The 13,867-nt window shown below is 36.4% G+C and overlaps 1 protein-coding gene across 2 annotated transcripts in view; it reads right to left on the reverse strand.

The window, feature by feature from the left end:
- Positions 1–11,984, reverse strand: part of inpp4b (inositol polyphosphate-4-phosphatase type II B) — a 181,739-nt gene extending 169,755 nt beyond the window's left edge. For both annotated transcript variants that reach the window (XM_084093431.1, XM_084093430.1), the window contains exons 1-2: positions 11,752–11,984; positions 658–774 (exon numbers count right to left, since the gene is read on the reverse strand). In XM_084093431.1, the coding sequence (XP_083949557.1) occupies positions 658–774; positions 11,752–11,790 (156 nt within the window). In that variant the 5' untranslated portion in view covers positions 11,791–11,984. The remainder of the gene's footprint in view (positions 1–657; positions 775–11,751) is intronic.
- Between the last annotated feature and the right edge of the window lie 1,883 nt (positions 11,985–13,867).

Here is a 13,867-nt window from a genome sequence, read left to right on the forward strand (position 1 = left end):
TTTGTCAAAAAGTCCATTTCCAAATGTATGCTGATCTTTAAGTAATAGACTTGGCTGCTTACAGACACTGTCAGAAAATGACCGCAGGCTATCTTTGGTCGCAAGATCGTGACGACGGCCATCTTTGAATATCTCTCACTGTACGACGCAGGACCACCGTTTAGGAGCCAAGACCACAGAAATCACCACGATTGGTCATCTTTCGTCTGGGAAAGCCCAAACTCGTACAATGTGTACCGAGCATTAAAGTTGGCAAATTTCTCCAGTGCATATCCTGCTTTGTTATCAGATTTTGTCTGTGAAATAATATCTAATTTCTTTGGTGTTGTCTGCAGAATGGACCGCTGTGACAGAAATTTAATTACTGTCAATTTGTGGCAGAATAAAACGTCAATGTGCCAGACTTTATGCAAAATAATCAAACATGTGGCTTGCAAGACAACGTCTGATTTATAGACTAAAGCTGCAGCTCTTAATGATTTTGTGACAGAAATTACCAAGCATGTGATTACAAGAAAAAAAACATTCAGGGTTTAGCAAACAACACGAACCAGAGACTGAGATCTGCAGAACAACAGCTGAAAGGACCCGAGACGAGAAGAGCCGTAACACGAGTCTCCAGCTCAGATTGATGTTGAGAGAAACCTCTTCACTCACCGTCTGCTGGTGGCCGTCATTCACACCGTAGACGCTGAGTTTGATGAGTGTCTCACTGCAGACGGGACAATCAGGTGGGAAACTCCCTCCAGTGAGGAACACGGGATCTCTTCTTCTCTGCAATGAGGAAAGAGAGCAGGAGGTGAGGATGAGAAATGAACCAACAGCGAATCTGCAGCACGCATGGTCACTCGTTCACTTTTTCAGTGGCAGATAAAGTGGAATAAAAATGAGACACGTCATGTTGAAGGCTAGAGTTCAGAGGAGAACGAGGCCAATCAGAGTAGTGATGTGCTAAACCAGGGTTTCAAACTGGGGTGCAAATAATTTACTGTGTAGAAATATGGCCTTGTAAAGTAAAGTAAAATTAAATCAAGTAAAATTCAATTCAATTAAAAATTAAATAATGTACAAAATTGTCCAGATATTTTATTTTATATTCCAGATAATATATATATTTTAAAAATTTTACAGTATAAATATCCCCTAACATGTTCAAATATATAAGATATACTGTTCAAAGGTCAGTTCGGATCAGAAACAAGCCTTGGATGACTAAACTTTACAAGAGACTTCACTGGGGTGCCAAAAAATGTTTATAAAAGTGACTATAAAAAAAAACGATAAAAGTCTCTTGCTCACAAAGTCAGCATTTATTTGATTAAAAATCATAAAATCAGTAATATTGTGTTATATTATTACAATTTAAAATAACTGTTTTCATGAATGTCATACTGTAATTTATTGCTGTGATCAAAGCTGAATTTTCAGCATCATTACTCCAGTCTTCAGTGTCACATGATCCTTCAGAAATCATTCTAATATGATGATTTGCTGCTCAAGAAACATTACTATTTTCACTTATTATTGTAACACTTATTATTATCAATGTTGAAAACAGTTGTGCTGCTTAATATTTCTGTGGAAACCATGATACATAATACAGTACCCTTAATATTTTTGGATTTGGACCCTTCGAAAGGGAATCATCATTTCTGTGGGTCTGTGGCATCAAAAAGTTTAAAAACTGCTGTGCTAGACTACAACATTTTCCAATAGACTTGTTAGTTAATTGCCTGAACAACTAGTCAACTAATCTGTCTTGCAACCTTTATAAAAGGGATGCAAATCGGTCTAATAGTTGAAGCACAACATGTCAATTAGTCTAAAGCATCACCAAATGTCAGAACTAGCCGATCTTACTAATGGATTAGTCATTTGTTGGATGACCAGTTGGCCAACCTGACCCATTCCTACATCTAAAAGCACAACCACAGCAGTAGACTCCTATTGGCAATGCACACCGCACAGACAAACGCCAACAAACACGCTTGTTGGGTTTTGTTGGATGATGGTGATGGTCGGAGTTTGTTTTCACCCGACTGAACAAGTTCAAGTGTTGGAGCGATGCTAACATTAAAGTTATTTTTCATACAATTCTAAATCCAAACGGCCAGTTTGTTTGTTGGAGTTCATAAACAGTATGAAGCGCCATGACAGAACACTTTAAAGTCAGCCTGTAGTCAATAACTTTATCCCTTAAAATCATCTTTGATCACCAAAGTAACATATTTTTTTCCTTGAAAAAAATTCTTCATGCCGCGATTCTATGAATATGCAAATGAGCCCCGCCTCCACTCACTCACTCACTCCAGCTCAGAGATCCACTCGTTGACGATCACACGTTGATCTGATTGGTTACAAGGTAGTTTGTGACCAGGCACGTGCACACATAGACATCAAAGGGGGCTTGAGCACCTGCCCTTTTTATTCCTGGAGAGAAAGTGCCCTTTTTTCTGGGGTGCTTTTTTTCTATTTTTGAAAAATATTTCTGTTTGCGCACAGCTTCCCTGTCAAACAAATATATTTATTGAAGAATAGTATATCTAAATATCAGGTCAGGAGTTCTGAAGCGCTCCCTCTCCCTCTCCCCCGATTGTTAAACCCGATTGTATTGCTTCCGCTAAAGAAAATAGTGCGCTCCGTCTCTACGGTTAGAATCCTGTGAGTCCATAGCAACGCTCTGTTTATCATGGCAACGGTCTGTTATACTCCGCACAGCGGTCTGTTATCAAGAAATAACAGACCGCATTCTACATTGGAATTCAACCAAGCCATGTAATAAAATAAGTTAGTAATAAAATAAGCATATATCACCACCAGGTGATATGCTTAAGTTATTTTGTTTATCCTATTTACCTGCATTGCCCTGTCAATTAGATGCAAATGTGCGCATTTTAACTAGTTGACGCCTAATTTGCATACAGAACGTCCCCAGTAATGACTTACATCAAGAGTCTTTCCCCCTGAAATTTAGAAATCTAAATTGGTGAATTTAGAAGAAATATACAGATGCAAACAGATGGAGGATACACTCTAAAAAATGTAGTAAATCTGAGTAACTGCATGGTACATTCATAAATAAAACTGAGTAGAAATAAGTTAACATTAAACTTTAAAAATAACAATATTTATAAATTAACTTTTTATTTATGAGTAATTTAACTTTTTTTTTATTTCCTCTAAACCTTTATAAAATAGTATTCCATACAACCACAAATACATACATGACATTGGCTTTTATTGAATTTTTACTCAATTATTTTGGTAAGTTTAATTTTAAAGTGTTATGTATTCTGATAACACCAAAATAATTAAAACGATTTAGTGCCTTGTGCAAAAATAAACAAATTATTAGTAAAACACGCCCCTCTGCTTGATGCAGTTATTTAGGTTATTCTAAATATGAAGAGTTCAGATGAAAAAGCCTCTAAGTGCCATCTGAAATTTCCTTCTATAATGACCATTTTTATCAAGCTTGTATGTTTATGTTCACTTATTTCACATTATTGGCAATGAAAATTACCTATTAATTGTCATTTAAGTTAAATTACTGAACTTAGATATACGAGCTTGAAAAAAAATGCTCATTTTAGAAGAAAATTTCAGATGGCACTTAGAGGTTTTTGCATCTGAACTCTTCATATATACTTGAAACTAGTAGCATAGAAAATGTTTTCAAAACATGCACATTGTGGAATGGTTTCCTAAACCTAGTGAATACTAAGGAGACCATGGTTTCTGTGTGAACTGATTATTTTGTAGACATCTTTTGAAAATGATACAATTGCGTGAGTTTGAGGAAGATAAAATTAATTAACTTTTTAAATTAATTTTTTAAAAAGGAAGTCAGAGTTGCGTTAATATATATACTTTTTTGTTTAAAAAAAGAAAAAAAATACGTAATGAGAAGTGCCCTTTATTTCACTTGAGCCCCTGCCCCTCAAAATGTCTGTGCACGTCCCTGTTTGTGACGTCAGAAACACCAGCGATTTCAAACCGTGTTTTTGAGACTGGTTCACTGCAGTTTTAAGCAGAAAACACTCAGCAATGGTTTCGACTTATGAATTTACACGTGGTTTGTCTTAAAGCATATTAAAAACACCACATAGACACATAAACAACATTAAAACTTTAAGATTTTAATTTTATTAGGACTTTAAGATTATATTTGGAATCTTTCCATTTAATAGCGTAGAGCGAGAGTTCATTTAACGGGGCACTTCAGGCCTCATGTTGAGATGAAACCCGTACCACATCAAAAGACATCTGTTTATTCGACCCGCAAGAAGCCAGTCGTCTTCCCACGACCGATCCCTCGTGCACTTATCATAGTTCACTGATCTCAGAGCGGGAAACTCCCAGTTTACACATGTCGTTCTGGGGCGTCTCTGGACAGTGGTCCCCTGAGGCGGCGGGCGGGACAGATAGCAAGGGGCGATTGTAAACTCGAACAGCTCTCTTTTTAAGGGGTAAAAATCAGCCCGGCTATTATACAAGTCAGCGCTGGATCGATGAGGCCACAGTCTATCGGTTTCACATCTGCTTATTGGCTGAGCAGACGCCGCTATCTGAGCCACAGATCACATCGAGTCTAAGAGCCTCCGGTTCTGCAAATCAACTGAGGAAATGTATCCAGTTAAAGGGAGAACTCACCTATAAATGAATATTCCGTCATCATTTACTCAAACTCGCGTCGTTCCAAAACTGCCCACTGAGAAAGACGATTTTTGACGGTTTTGAAGCTCCAAAGAGGCCATAAAATGATTGTCTATAATAACTCGTTCACTATATTTCAAATGTTCTGAAGCCACACAATAGCTTTTTGTGAAGAACAGGCCACGTTTTAGATTATTCACTGAACATCTTCCCCTCTGCTCCAGATTTCAAAATGTATTTTCTTTTTTCATTTGTTTTTTATGTCATAATCATGACATTTCTTCAAAATTTTGACTGTCATAATTGCTATGACATAATTTTTAATTATGAGATTTTTTATATTTTACAGTATTGTTTTCAAAGCTTGTAAAGATGCTTCAAACGTCCTATTTTGTTCCAAGAAAGAAAGAGTTTTGGATGAACTATCAAGCTAGACTAGAAGACACAGAGACATTAACGTCTCTCTCTCTCTCTCTCTCTCTCTCTCTCTCTCACATACACACACACCTCCTCAAGGGGCCTTAAGAGTCTTTTACAGGTTTGCATCATTCATCAGTTCAACAGGGTGAGATTGATAATTTATAAGGTGCTTAATTAAAAGAATCAGCAGGATGTAAAGACTTAAAGGTTTTTGTATTTTGTCCTATTAACAGCATCAAGAGGACCATATTTGAAAAAGGTTAGGGTTACCAAGCCATGCTAACTCATTAAAAAGTACTGCAACATCACACTTACCTCACCTTCCATGCCTAAAAGTTCAGTTAGAGTCAAGGTAAAGCAAGTAACCAGCCTCAATCCAAACCCATACAACCACAAGGTCAATCTCAGAGCGGTAATAAATCAGCGTAGCGACGCGGGGGAGCTCTGAAAACTCACTGCTGCAGCGTGGGTAATGGTCAGTCCTCAGGAATAATGGCCCCGCTTCAAAAAGCAGCATTTATTTAGAGTGTGTGGTGAATGCAGGGCGGAGGGAGTCATTTAGACGTGTCCCAAAGTGGCCAATTTGTTCCGTAATGCGCCATCATGCTGGCCAGACTCAGACACACTCATATTTTTACACTAACCGGATGTTCGACAGGAATGCCATGCAAAAGCGGACAGGATAAATAGCTGGTCGCTTCGATTTTGGCTAGAAATAAATGTGCACACAGATGCACGTATTTCAAAAATGGCTATTTCTGTATTTTTACATGTATTTATTTATGTATTTATACATTTATTTATATATTTATGTATTTATATATATATTTATTTATATATTTATATATTTATTTATTTATATATTTATATATGTATTTATTTATAAATCAAATCAAATCAAATCAAATCAAGTATATTTGTATAGCGCTTTTCACAATACAGATTGTATCAAAGCAGCTTCACAGTATTAAAATAAAATAATACAACAAAGTTTGTTTCTAGTGGAATTTATTGATTGATAGAATAAAATTAAATATCCCCAAAATATCCCCAACTGAGCAAGCCAAAGGCAACAGTGGCAAGGAACCGAAAAAACTCCATCAAGCGGCCTAATGGTGTCCTAAAACTCCATCAAGTGACCTAATGGAGAAAAAAAAACCTTGGGAGAACCCAGGCTCAGTCGGGGGCCAGTTCTCCTCTGGCATTTATGAACTAGAGGCCGGATTGTAGTTTGAAACTGTAAGATTAAAAATATTATATGAATGCCTGGCCGAAAAGATGCGTCTTTAATCTAGTTTTAAACTGGGAGAGTGAGTCCGAGCAACGAACAGTATCAGGAAGGCTATTCCAGAGTTTCGGAGCTAAATGTGAAAATGCTCTCCCTCCTTTGGTGGATCTGGATATCCTAGGTATGACCAAAAGCCTCGAATTTAGTGATCTTAAAGAGCGCGATGGATTATAGGGCGATAGAAGATCTGTTAAATAGACTGGAGCTAAGCCGTTTAGGGCTTTATAAGTCAGTAGCAATACCTTATAATTAATACGGAACTTTATAGGTAGCCAATTCAGTGATGATAAAATCGGTGTTATATGATCATATTTTCTTGATCTAGTAAGAACTCTAGCAGCTGCATTTTGGACTAACTGTAGCTTGTTTATTGAGGATGCAGGACAACCAGCTAATAAAGCATTACAGTAATCTAGTCTCGAGGTCATGAATGCATGAACTAACTTTTCTGCATCAGAAACTGATAGCATTACGTAGCTTAGCAATGTTTCTAAGGTGGAAAAAGGCTGTTTTTGTAACATACGAAATATGATTTTCAAAAGACAGGTGATACATTTATACATTTATTTATTCCTACATTTATTTATTTCTGTATTTCCACATTTCTACATTTATTTATTTCTGTATTTCCACATTTCTACATTTATTTATTTCTGTATTTCAACATTTCTACATTTATTTTTCCCTGCGCATGTATGCTAATTGACCTATGGCTAAGCCACGCACCCAAACGCAATGAGCCAATCACAGTACGCATAGCTAACCCAATACACTCGGACATTCTCTGCTTCCACGTCCATTGAAATGCATTGCGGTTAGTCCGTTTTCATTCGTTTTTATGTTTTTTCTTGTCATTTTGGCTTTTAAACAGCGTGTGTGTGTGATTTTGGTTGGGTGACAGTTGTAGGTTACAGTTTGACAAAAGCAGTGTTGTGTTTTACACAAATATAGGCTAAACACTTTGCAGTTTTAATTATGTCCTGTATGAACAAAATGGAGTATGTTTTTATGTTTCCACTGTTCGATCGCGCCCGCTCTCTGACACACACACACAGACACACAAACACACACATTCCAGCAATGCAATCTTGACATCGCAGCCTGTTCATTATTCTGCGCTCATACCAAACGCGAATAGAGCGTCGAATTTGCGCGTATCGCGTCTAGTTCGACGCTTGAACATTTTGAATCCAAAGCGAATAGGAAGCACGTATAAAGCGAGCGTTTGAAGCGAAATAGCACCAAACTATAACGTTTACACTGTGAACTGTAAATCTTTGTTCTGGAGCTGAAGCTTATCGACCTTCTCAACAATAAAATTATTAATATAACCCTCCAATGCATATTTAAGGCCCTTTTGGTGACTTCGAGATGATATATAATCTTTCTGTCTCCAAAAAATCATCAATTGCCTCCTGTGAAATGTCTCCTACTGTGACAGCTGCCACAGCGCCTGTTACCGAATGTTGACTGTTTGTCCGAGTGAGTGGAGGGGGCGTGACTTAGCCATAGGTCAATTAGCATACAGGCGCAGGGGAAAATAAATGTAGAAATGTGGAAATACAGAAATAAATAAATGTAGAAATGTGGAAATACAGAAATAAATAAATGTAGGAATAAATAAATGTATAAATAAATACATATATAAATATATATATAAATACATAAATATATAAATAAATGTATACATAAATAAATACATATAGAAATGCATAAATAAATACATGTAAAAATACAGAAATAGCCATTTATATTACCAAAAAGTATTTATTTTCACTATTATTTCTGCATTTATTTATTTATTTCTACTTTTATTTATTTATTTATTTATTTATTTATTTTTCGTTCTGTCATTTTTAATCCTTCATGACAAAGAGGCAGGAGCGTGACGTCAAACCGCTTCAGCACAGATACACATTTATAGAGTGGGATTTTCCAGGAGATTAAGAGGTTGAATTCGTCTGAATTCTTCTCCTGCACACACACACACACACACACACACACACATCCTTTCCAAATATATTTAGGGATTGAATTCAATATTCTAATACTTAAATTGTTAACTTGGTATTCCTAGTATGCAGTAAAAGTCTATGTAGCAAACGCTTACCACTAAAAAGTCTGCAGTCATTAAGATTTTTTTACTTTTATTCAGAGAGGATGCATTAAAATGATCATATTATATTTAATTAATTAAATTGAGTAAAAAATAAAGACATTTATAATGTTACAAAAGATTTCTAATTCAAATAAATGTTGTTCTTTTGAACTTCATATTCATCAAAGAATCTTGGACAAAGAATATTTTGTTTCCAACATTGATAATAATTCAGCATATTAGAATGATTTCTGAAGGATCATGTGACACTGAAGACAGGAGCAATTATGCTTAATATTTTAACATATTTAAAAACAGCATTTTTAAATTGTAATATTTCACAATATTACTGGGGGGTGGGGGGGGGGGTCAGTATTTTTGATCAAATAAATGCAGGCTTGATGAGCATAAAATAATTTTCCAAAACAAAAAAAATCTTACTAACCCCAGATTTTTGAATGCTAGTGTATTTGTTTTATTATTGGAAGACTGAAATCATACTAGCTTTTTTTTCTGGGTTTCAGTGATTGTAATTTTTGTTGGTGTTTAACTATATATCTATAAATTATTAATCATTCCAGATGTTTCTTCATTGTTTTTCTTTCTCTAAATAATAAGGTTTATTTCAAACAAAACATTTTTTTTCTTCTAAATATGGTTCTAATAGTTTATCTCCTCAATATCACTTTGCATTCAGATTCCAACTGCCAAAAGCCAGTTCCCTAATGGCATCATCCTCCACCAAGCGACATCATATTTGGTGGGAAAAACAACTAAACAAATAAGCATCAAAATGAAAAAAAAAAAAAAAATCAGTATAATAGTATCAAACTTTCAAAAGATGGAAAAAAAATATAAAAATTAACACAAAAGTTTATTAGAGCTAACAGTCAAACCCACAAATTTTAGAAGACTAGTTTTATTTTCATTATCATATCTACATTAATGTTACAAAAATTTAATAATAACTAATATAAAGAAATAATGTTATAAATATCCCTTTGAAACTCATTTCATAAATCTTGTTTGAAATACAGGATTATTATTAGATTAACAATATTCTAACGATCCAGTAAAAACATTAAACTACTTAAATTGCACGAGATGGCATGATTCCCATGAAGTCAGTGAGTGACCATGGCTCTTTAAAACACACCAATCAGATGCAATCCTTCACAGCCCTCTCTGTAAAAATGACTTTTGGAGATTATTGGAGTACGTTTCACAAGAAAATACTATTACAGTCCTTCGAAATCACATTTGATTGAATATGTTACTCGCAGTTTCTTTGGAATTATTTGTGAAATTTACTAGCAGTTTCTCACAAGTTAAATTTGCTCAGCGAGTTACTCTGGTGTCGAGGAATGATGCTCATTAAATATGCCCTTGTATCCGAGCTGCACCAATTACATCGGGTTATCTGATATAGGCGGGCCAGAGGCGAGCTAAACAGATGAAGACAGCGCTGTGACGTCGAAGTCATTAATAAACATTGCAAGATGGCTATGGATGAAAACCAGTTGTTTGAAACGGCTTTGGCCGCTACAATAAACGAGTTAGACTTTTTATCTAAAAGAGGAACAGAAGACGCCGCTCAAATCGTTCCTTTGCAAGAAGGACTTTTTTCTGTTTTGCCGACCGGATACGGTAAGAGTCTAATCTACCAGTTAGCTCCGCTGGTAGCCAAGTGTATGGGGCTTGTTGTTGTGATTGGTTGTAGTGTTATCCAGTTGCGTGCAGTGAGATTTTCAAATGCATGCTTGGTGCCGCCCCTCGAGCTGGCCGGTTTTCATTAGTTGTCGCCAGACCATTAATCTTTCAGATTTAGGTCTGGATTTCCAGGCTAGCACGAAATAGTTTCAGCGCGACTCCTCAAGATTAGCACAGCAGACTTTGAGACCACCAACATCAGCATTGAAGCAGCTCAGTCCCACAACAAGACCTCCACTGGGAAATATGGGAATTTGCCAGGGCAAACAGCCTCTAACGTGTTCACACATCCGTGTACGCCTGCGCTGTACATGAGATTAGATGTGCATTAAGTCGACAGGCCGGGGAACAGCTGTAGTCTCATTTCAGTCTACACCACCTGTCTATATTAAACAACAAAAGTGGGCCAGCTCTCCTCACACCTGCAGCTATTTCAGACAACTGCCATTCACAGGAATCACAACAGACACCGGCTCCCCACGCACAACTCAATGTGTGACGCTTCTCCCATTAGGGGAACCTCTGTGGTTTTCACCACCACTTCAGATGATCACATGCGATTATGAGCCGCATCTCAGTGGAACTGCTAACGTGTGCAAGATTAACTTCAATTCATTTGTACGTTGCCTAGCAAATTATATTGCATACCGTTTAACGGCATAAAGCTTTATTTATGAATGCAACACACAGCAAACAAGATGTCACAGCAAGCCAGACTTACATGAATAGATCAGCCAATAATGTATTCACACATCATTGATTCATTCAAAGTCTTCTGAAGGAGACCAAACTGTATCTAGAAGCTATACTATATGAACAAATTGATGTTGGCTTGAGAAAGCATGAACCTTGAACTCGGGTCGCCTTGTGTACAGCTGCGGCAAATGTGCTACTTTACCTCAGTGCTATTCTCAAGTCAACATAATGATGTCAGTGGCGTTTTGGTCACAAGTCGCATAAAATTTAGATGACTTTGAATATAGTGCTACTTTTGAACTACTTTTATAGTACTTTATTGGTGGTACTTTTCTTTGCGAACTGCTGATATATGTATGCAAAAGAGCTTCATGAATATTTAATCAAACACTTCCCATTTGTTTTTACATTTATGCATTTAGCAGATGCTTTTATCTAGCCCAAACTACAATAGAGGAATAAAGTAATTTGTCATAGAGCCGACAATATTCGTAATATGAATATTTAGTTACGTGGAAAAAAGTGTATAAAATGATTTTCAAATCGTTCTCAATTTTATGTAGGCTATATATTTAGTTGCATTTAATTTAGTAAAATATCTTATTAAAATATTTTTTGGACAGATGTAGTTAATACAAACTTAATGTTTTCAAAACTGTTTCATGAATATTCTTTAAAAATTCTATTTTGTGTTTCATGAAAAAGTAAAAGATTAAAATATATATAAAAGTATTATATAAAAAGCATTAAAACATAGGGTAATTCATTGTATTTATATCATTTATTTATTTCATTACAATAGTAAAAATATATAAAATATATTAAAAGTTTCATAGTCATTCAACTTCCACAAATAACTTAATAAATAGAAATGTACACCTACCGGACACCACAGCCTCCAACAACATGAGCACAAGTCCATCTTTAGTCCAAAGTCTAGCAAGGTTTCATAAAGAGGTTAAAAGCGGCAATATGCAGCACCTTCCAGCATCCAGTTTGCTAGATTGCTAAGTCTGAAACTGACGCTAGTCATCGTCCGTATACCGTGAGGTTTACAGAAGATATGTTGCAGAACTACAAACACACATGCATGAAAGCTAAATATTACTGCAGTCTGGGTGAGCTATAAAAGTGCAAAGCTCTTTCCTCTAGCAAATCTAATTTGGAGGGAAATAGACTTCTCTTTGTGCACTCTTGTGGGGCAGAGAGTCCATGTGGAGGGAGGAAAAGCAGAAACACAGGGATCAGTGTGTCACTGGAGGGTGTGTCTGGGTGTGAGATACGGGCACAGGGAACAACCAGCTGTTGCCCTCAATAAAGGACTCAAGAGGATTGTCAGCAGAAACATGCCCCCCTCTCACACATAGTGTGTGTGTGTGTGTGTGTGTGTGTGTGTGTGTGTGTGTGTGTGTGTGTGTGTGTGTGTGTGTGTGTGTGTGTGTGTGTGTGTGTGTGTGTGTGTGTGTGTGTGGCCCGGTAAACTCCACAAAGATAGCAATATCTGAAATCCTTGTCCTTGTAGGGACTTTTTTTTGGTCCCCATAAGAAAAACAACTTATAAATCATTTTTGAAAATGTAAACATGCAGAAAGTTTTCTGTGAGGAGTAGGTTTAGGGGTAAATGCATCTAATTTTAGTCAAAGAAAAGAACATTTTAGTTGATGACACATTTAAAATATATATTTTCACATTTTCCCATATTAATGCAAACATTACATGCATCAACATTTAACTAATAACCAACGTGAAAACTGTTGTTGTTTAACAAGAGAGTGTGAGGAATAAGCCATTCGTTTTGCGAATGACACACTTCACTTGTACGTGAACTTCCACACCACAGATTTTTAATGTTGTCTGTTTGATCCATCTTTTTGATAAAGCACAGCTTTGATCTCAGAGTCTAGTTCGTTTGGTTAGTGTGTAAGTTTTCCGAAACCAGCAAACTACACCTGAGAGTCTTTGGTTTGGGATACAGTTCACAATGTGCATAGAAACAATCGCCAAAGCGAACCGGTATTGATGACATACAATTGCATCTTTGCATGATCTCGGTCACATTTATCATTCTATAACGCAGTTTCTCATCAATAAACAGCTGCCACTAGTGCTCACATCGACAAAGCAAACAAACCCAAAAGTACAATGTGAAACAGGACTGGTGAGTTGTTGTTGTTGTTGTTTTTTTAGACCAATCAATCAGCCAAGCATGAAAACTGCCTTAGACAGACTGACACATTAGGGGGAAAAAAAGATTATAACCCGGTATCTTCCCGGAAACAGATTCCCACTTCCTGTAGCCTGAAGCTCAGTAATTAGGCCAGCCAGAACACAAACACATTATGAGATCATGCAGATCAAGCTGCTTTTACTTCCACTACCTCAAAAATCTAAATTCTGTCATTATTTACCAGCAAAAAAAGCTCCATAAAAGTGGTCCAGATGACTTATTCCATTCTTAAGTCTTTCGATAGATTTTAGTTGCTATAGGTTCATTAACGTCAATGGCATTTTGGTCGCAAGACACATTATAACAAATGACTTGGAATATAGCGCTAATTTTAAACTACTTTTATGGTCCTTTTAGGGATTTTTGTGGTCATTGTGAACTGATAATGTATGCAAAAGAGCTTAATTTTGAAATATTCTGAACTGAACTAGTTTAACTCTTTCCCTGCCATTGACGGAATTTTCCGGCAATCCGTGTTTTCACTGTTATACGGTAGGGGGCGTTAATTACGCATCATCTGAAAGAGTACTGAATCTCCGGATCCAAAAACATGCGAAGATGAAACAAACATTTTTTACGCACATGTAAGCTAAAGCGATCATCAAACATTAAACGGCATATAGATCAAATGAAATGTCGACCCAGGAAGAGGAAACGGCTGTGAAGCTTTGGGGGGGTTGATTTTTGAAGGACTCGATCGACTTCATCAGTGTTTTATTCATCGTTCTGAATTCTTTCCTGGTGTAGTCTTTTGGGGTTTTTTTATGAAATG

This window comes from Abramis brama (assembly GCF_963993115.1).
Source record: "Abramis brama genome assembly, chromosome: 2".
Taxonomy (NCBI): domain Eukaryota; kingdom Metazoa; phylum Chordata; class Actinopteri; order Cypriniformes; family Leuciscidae; genus Abramis; species Abramis brama.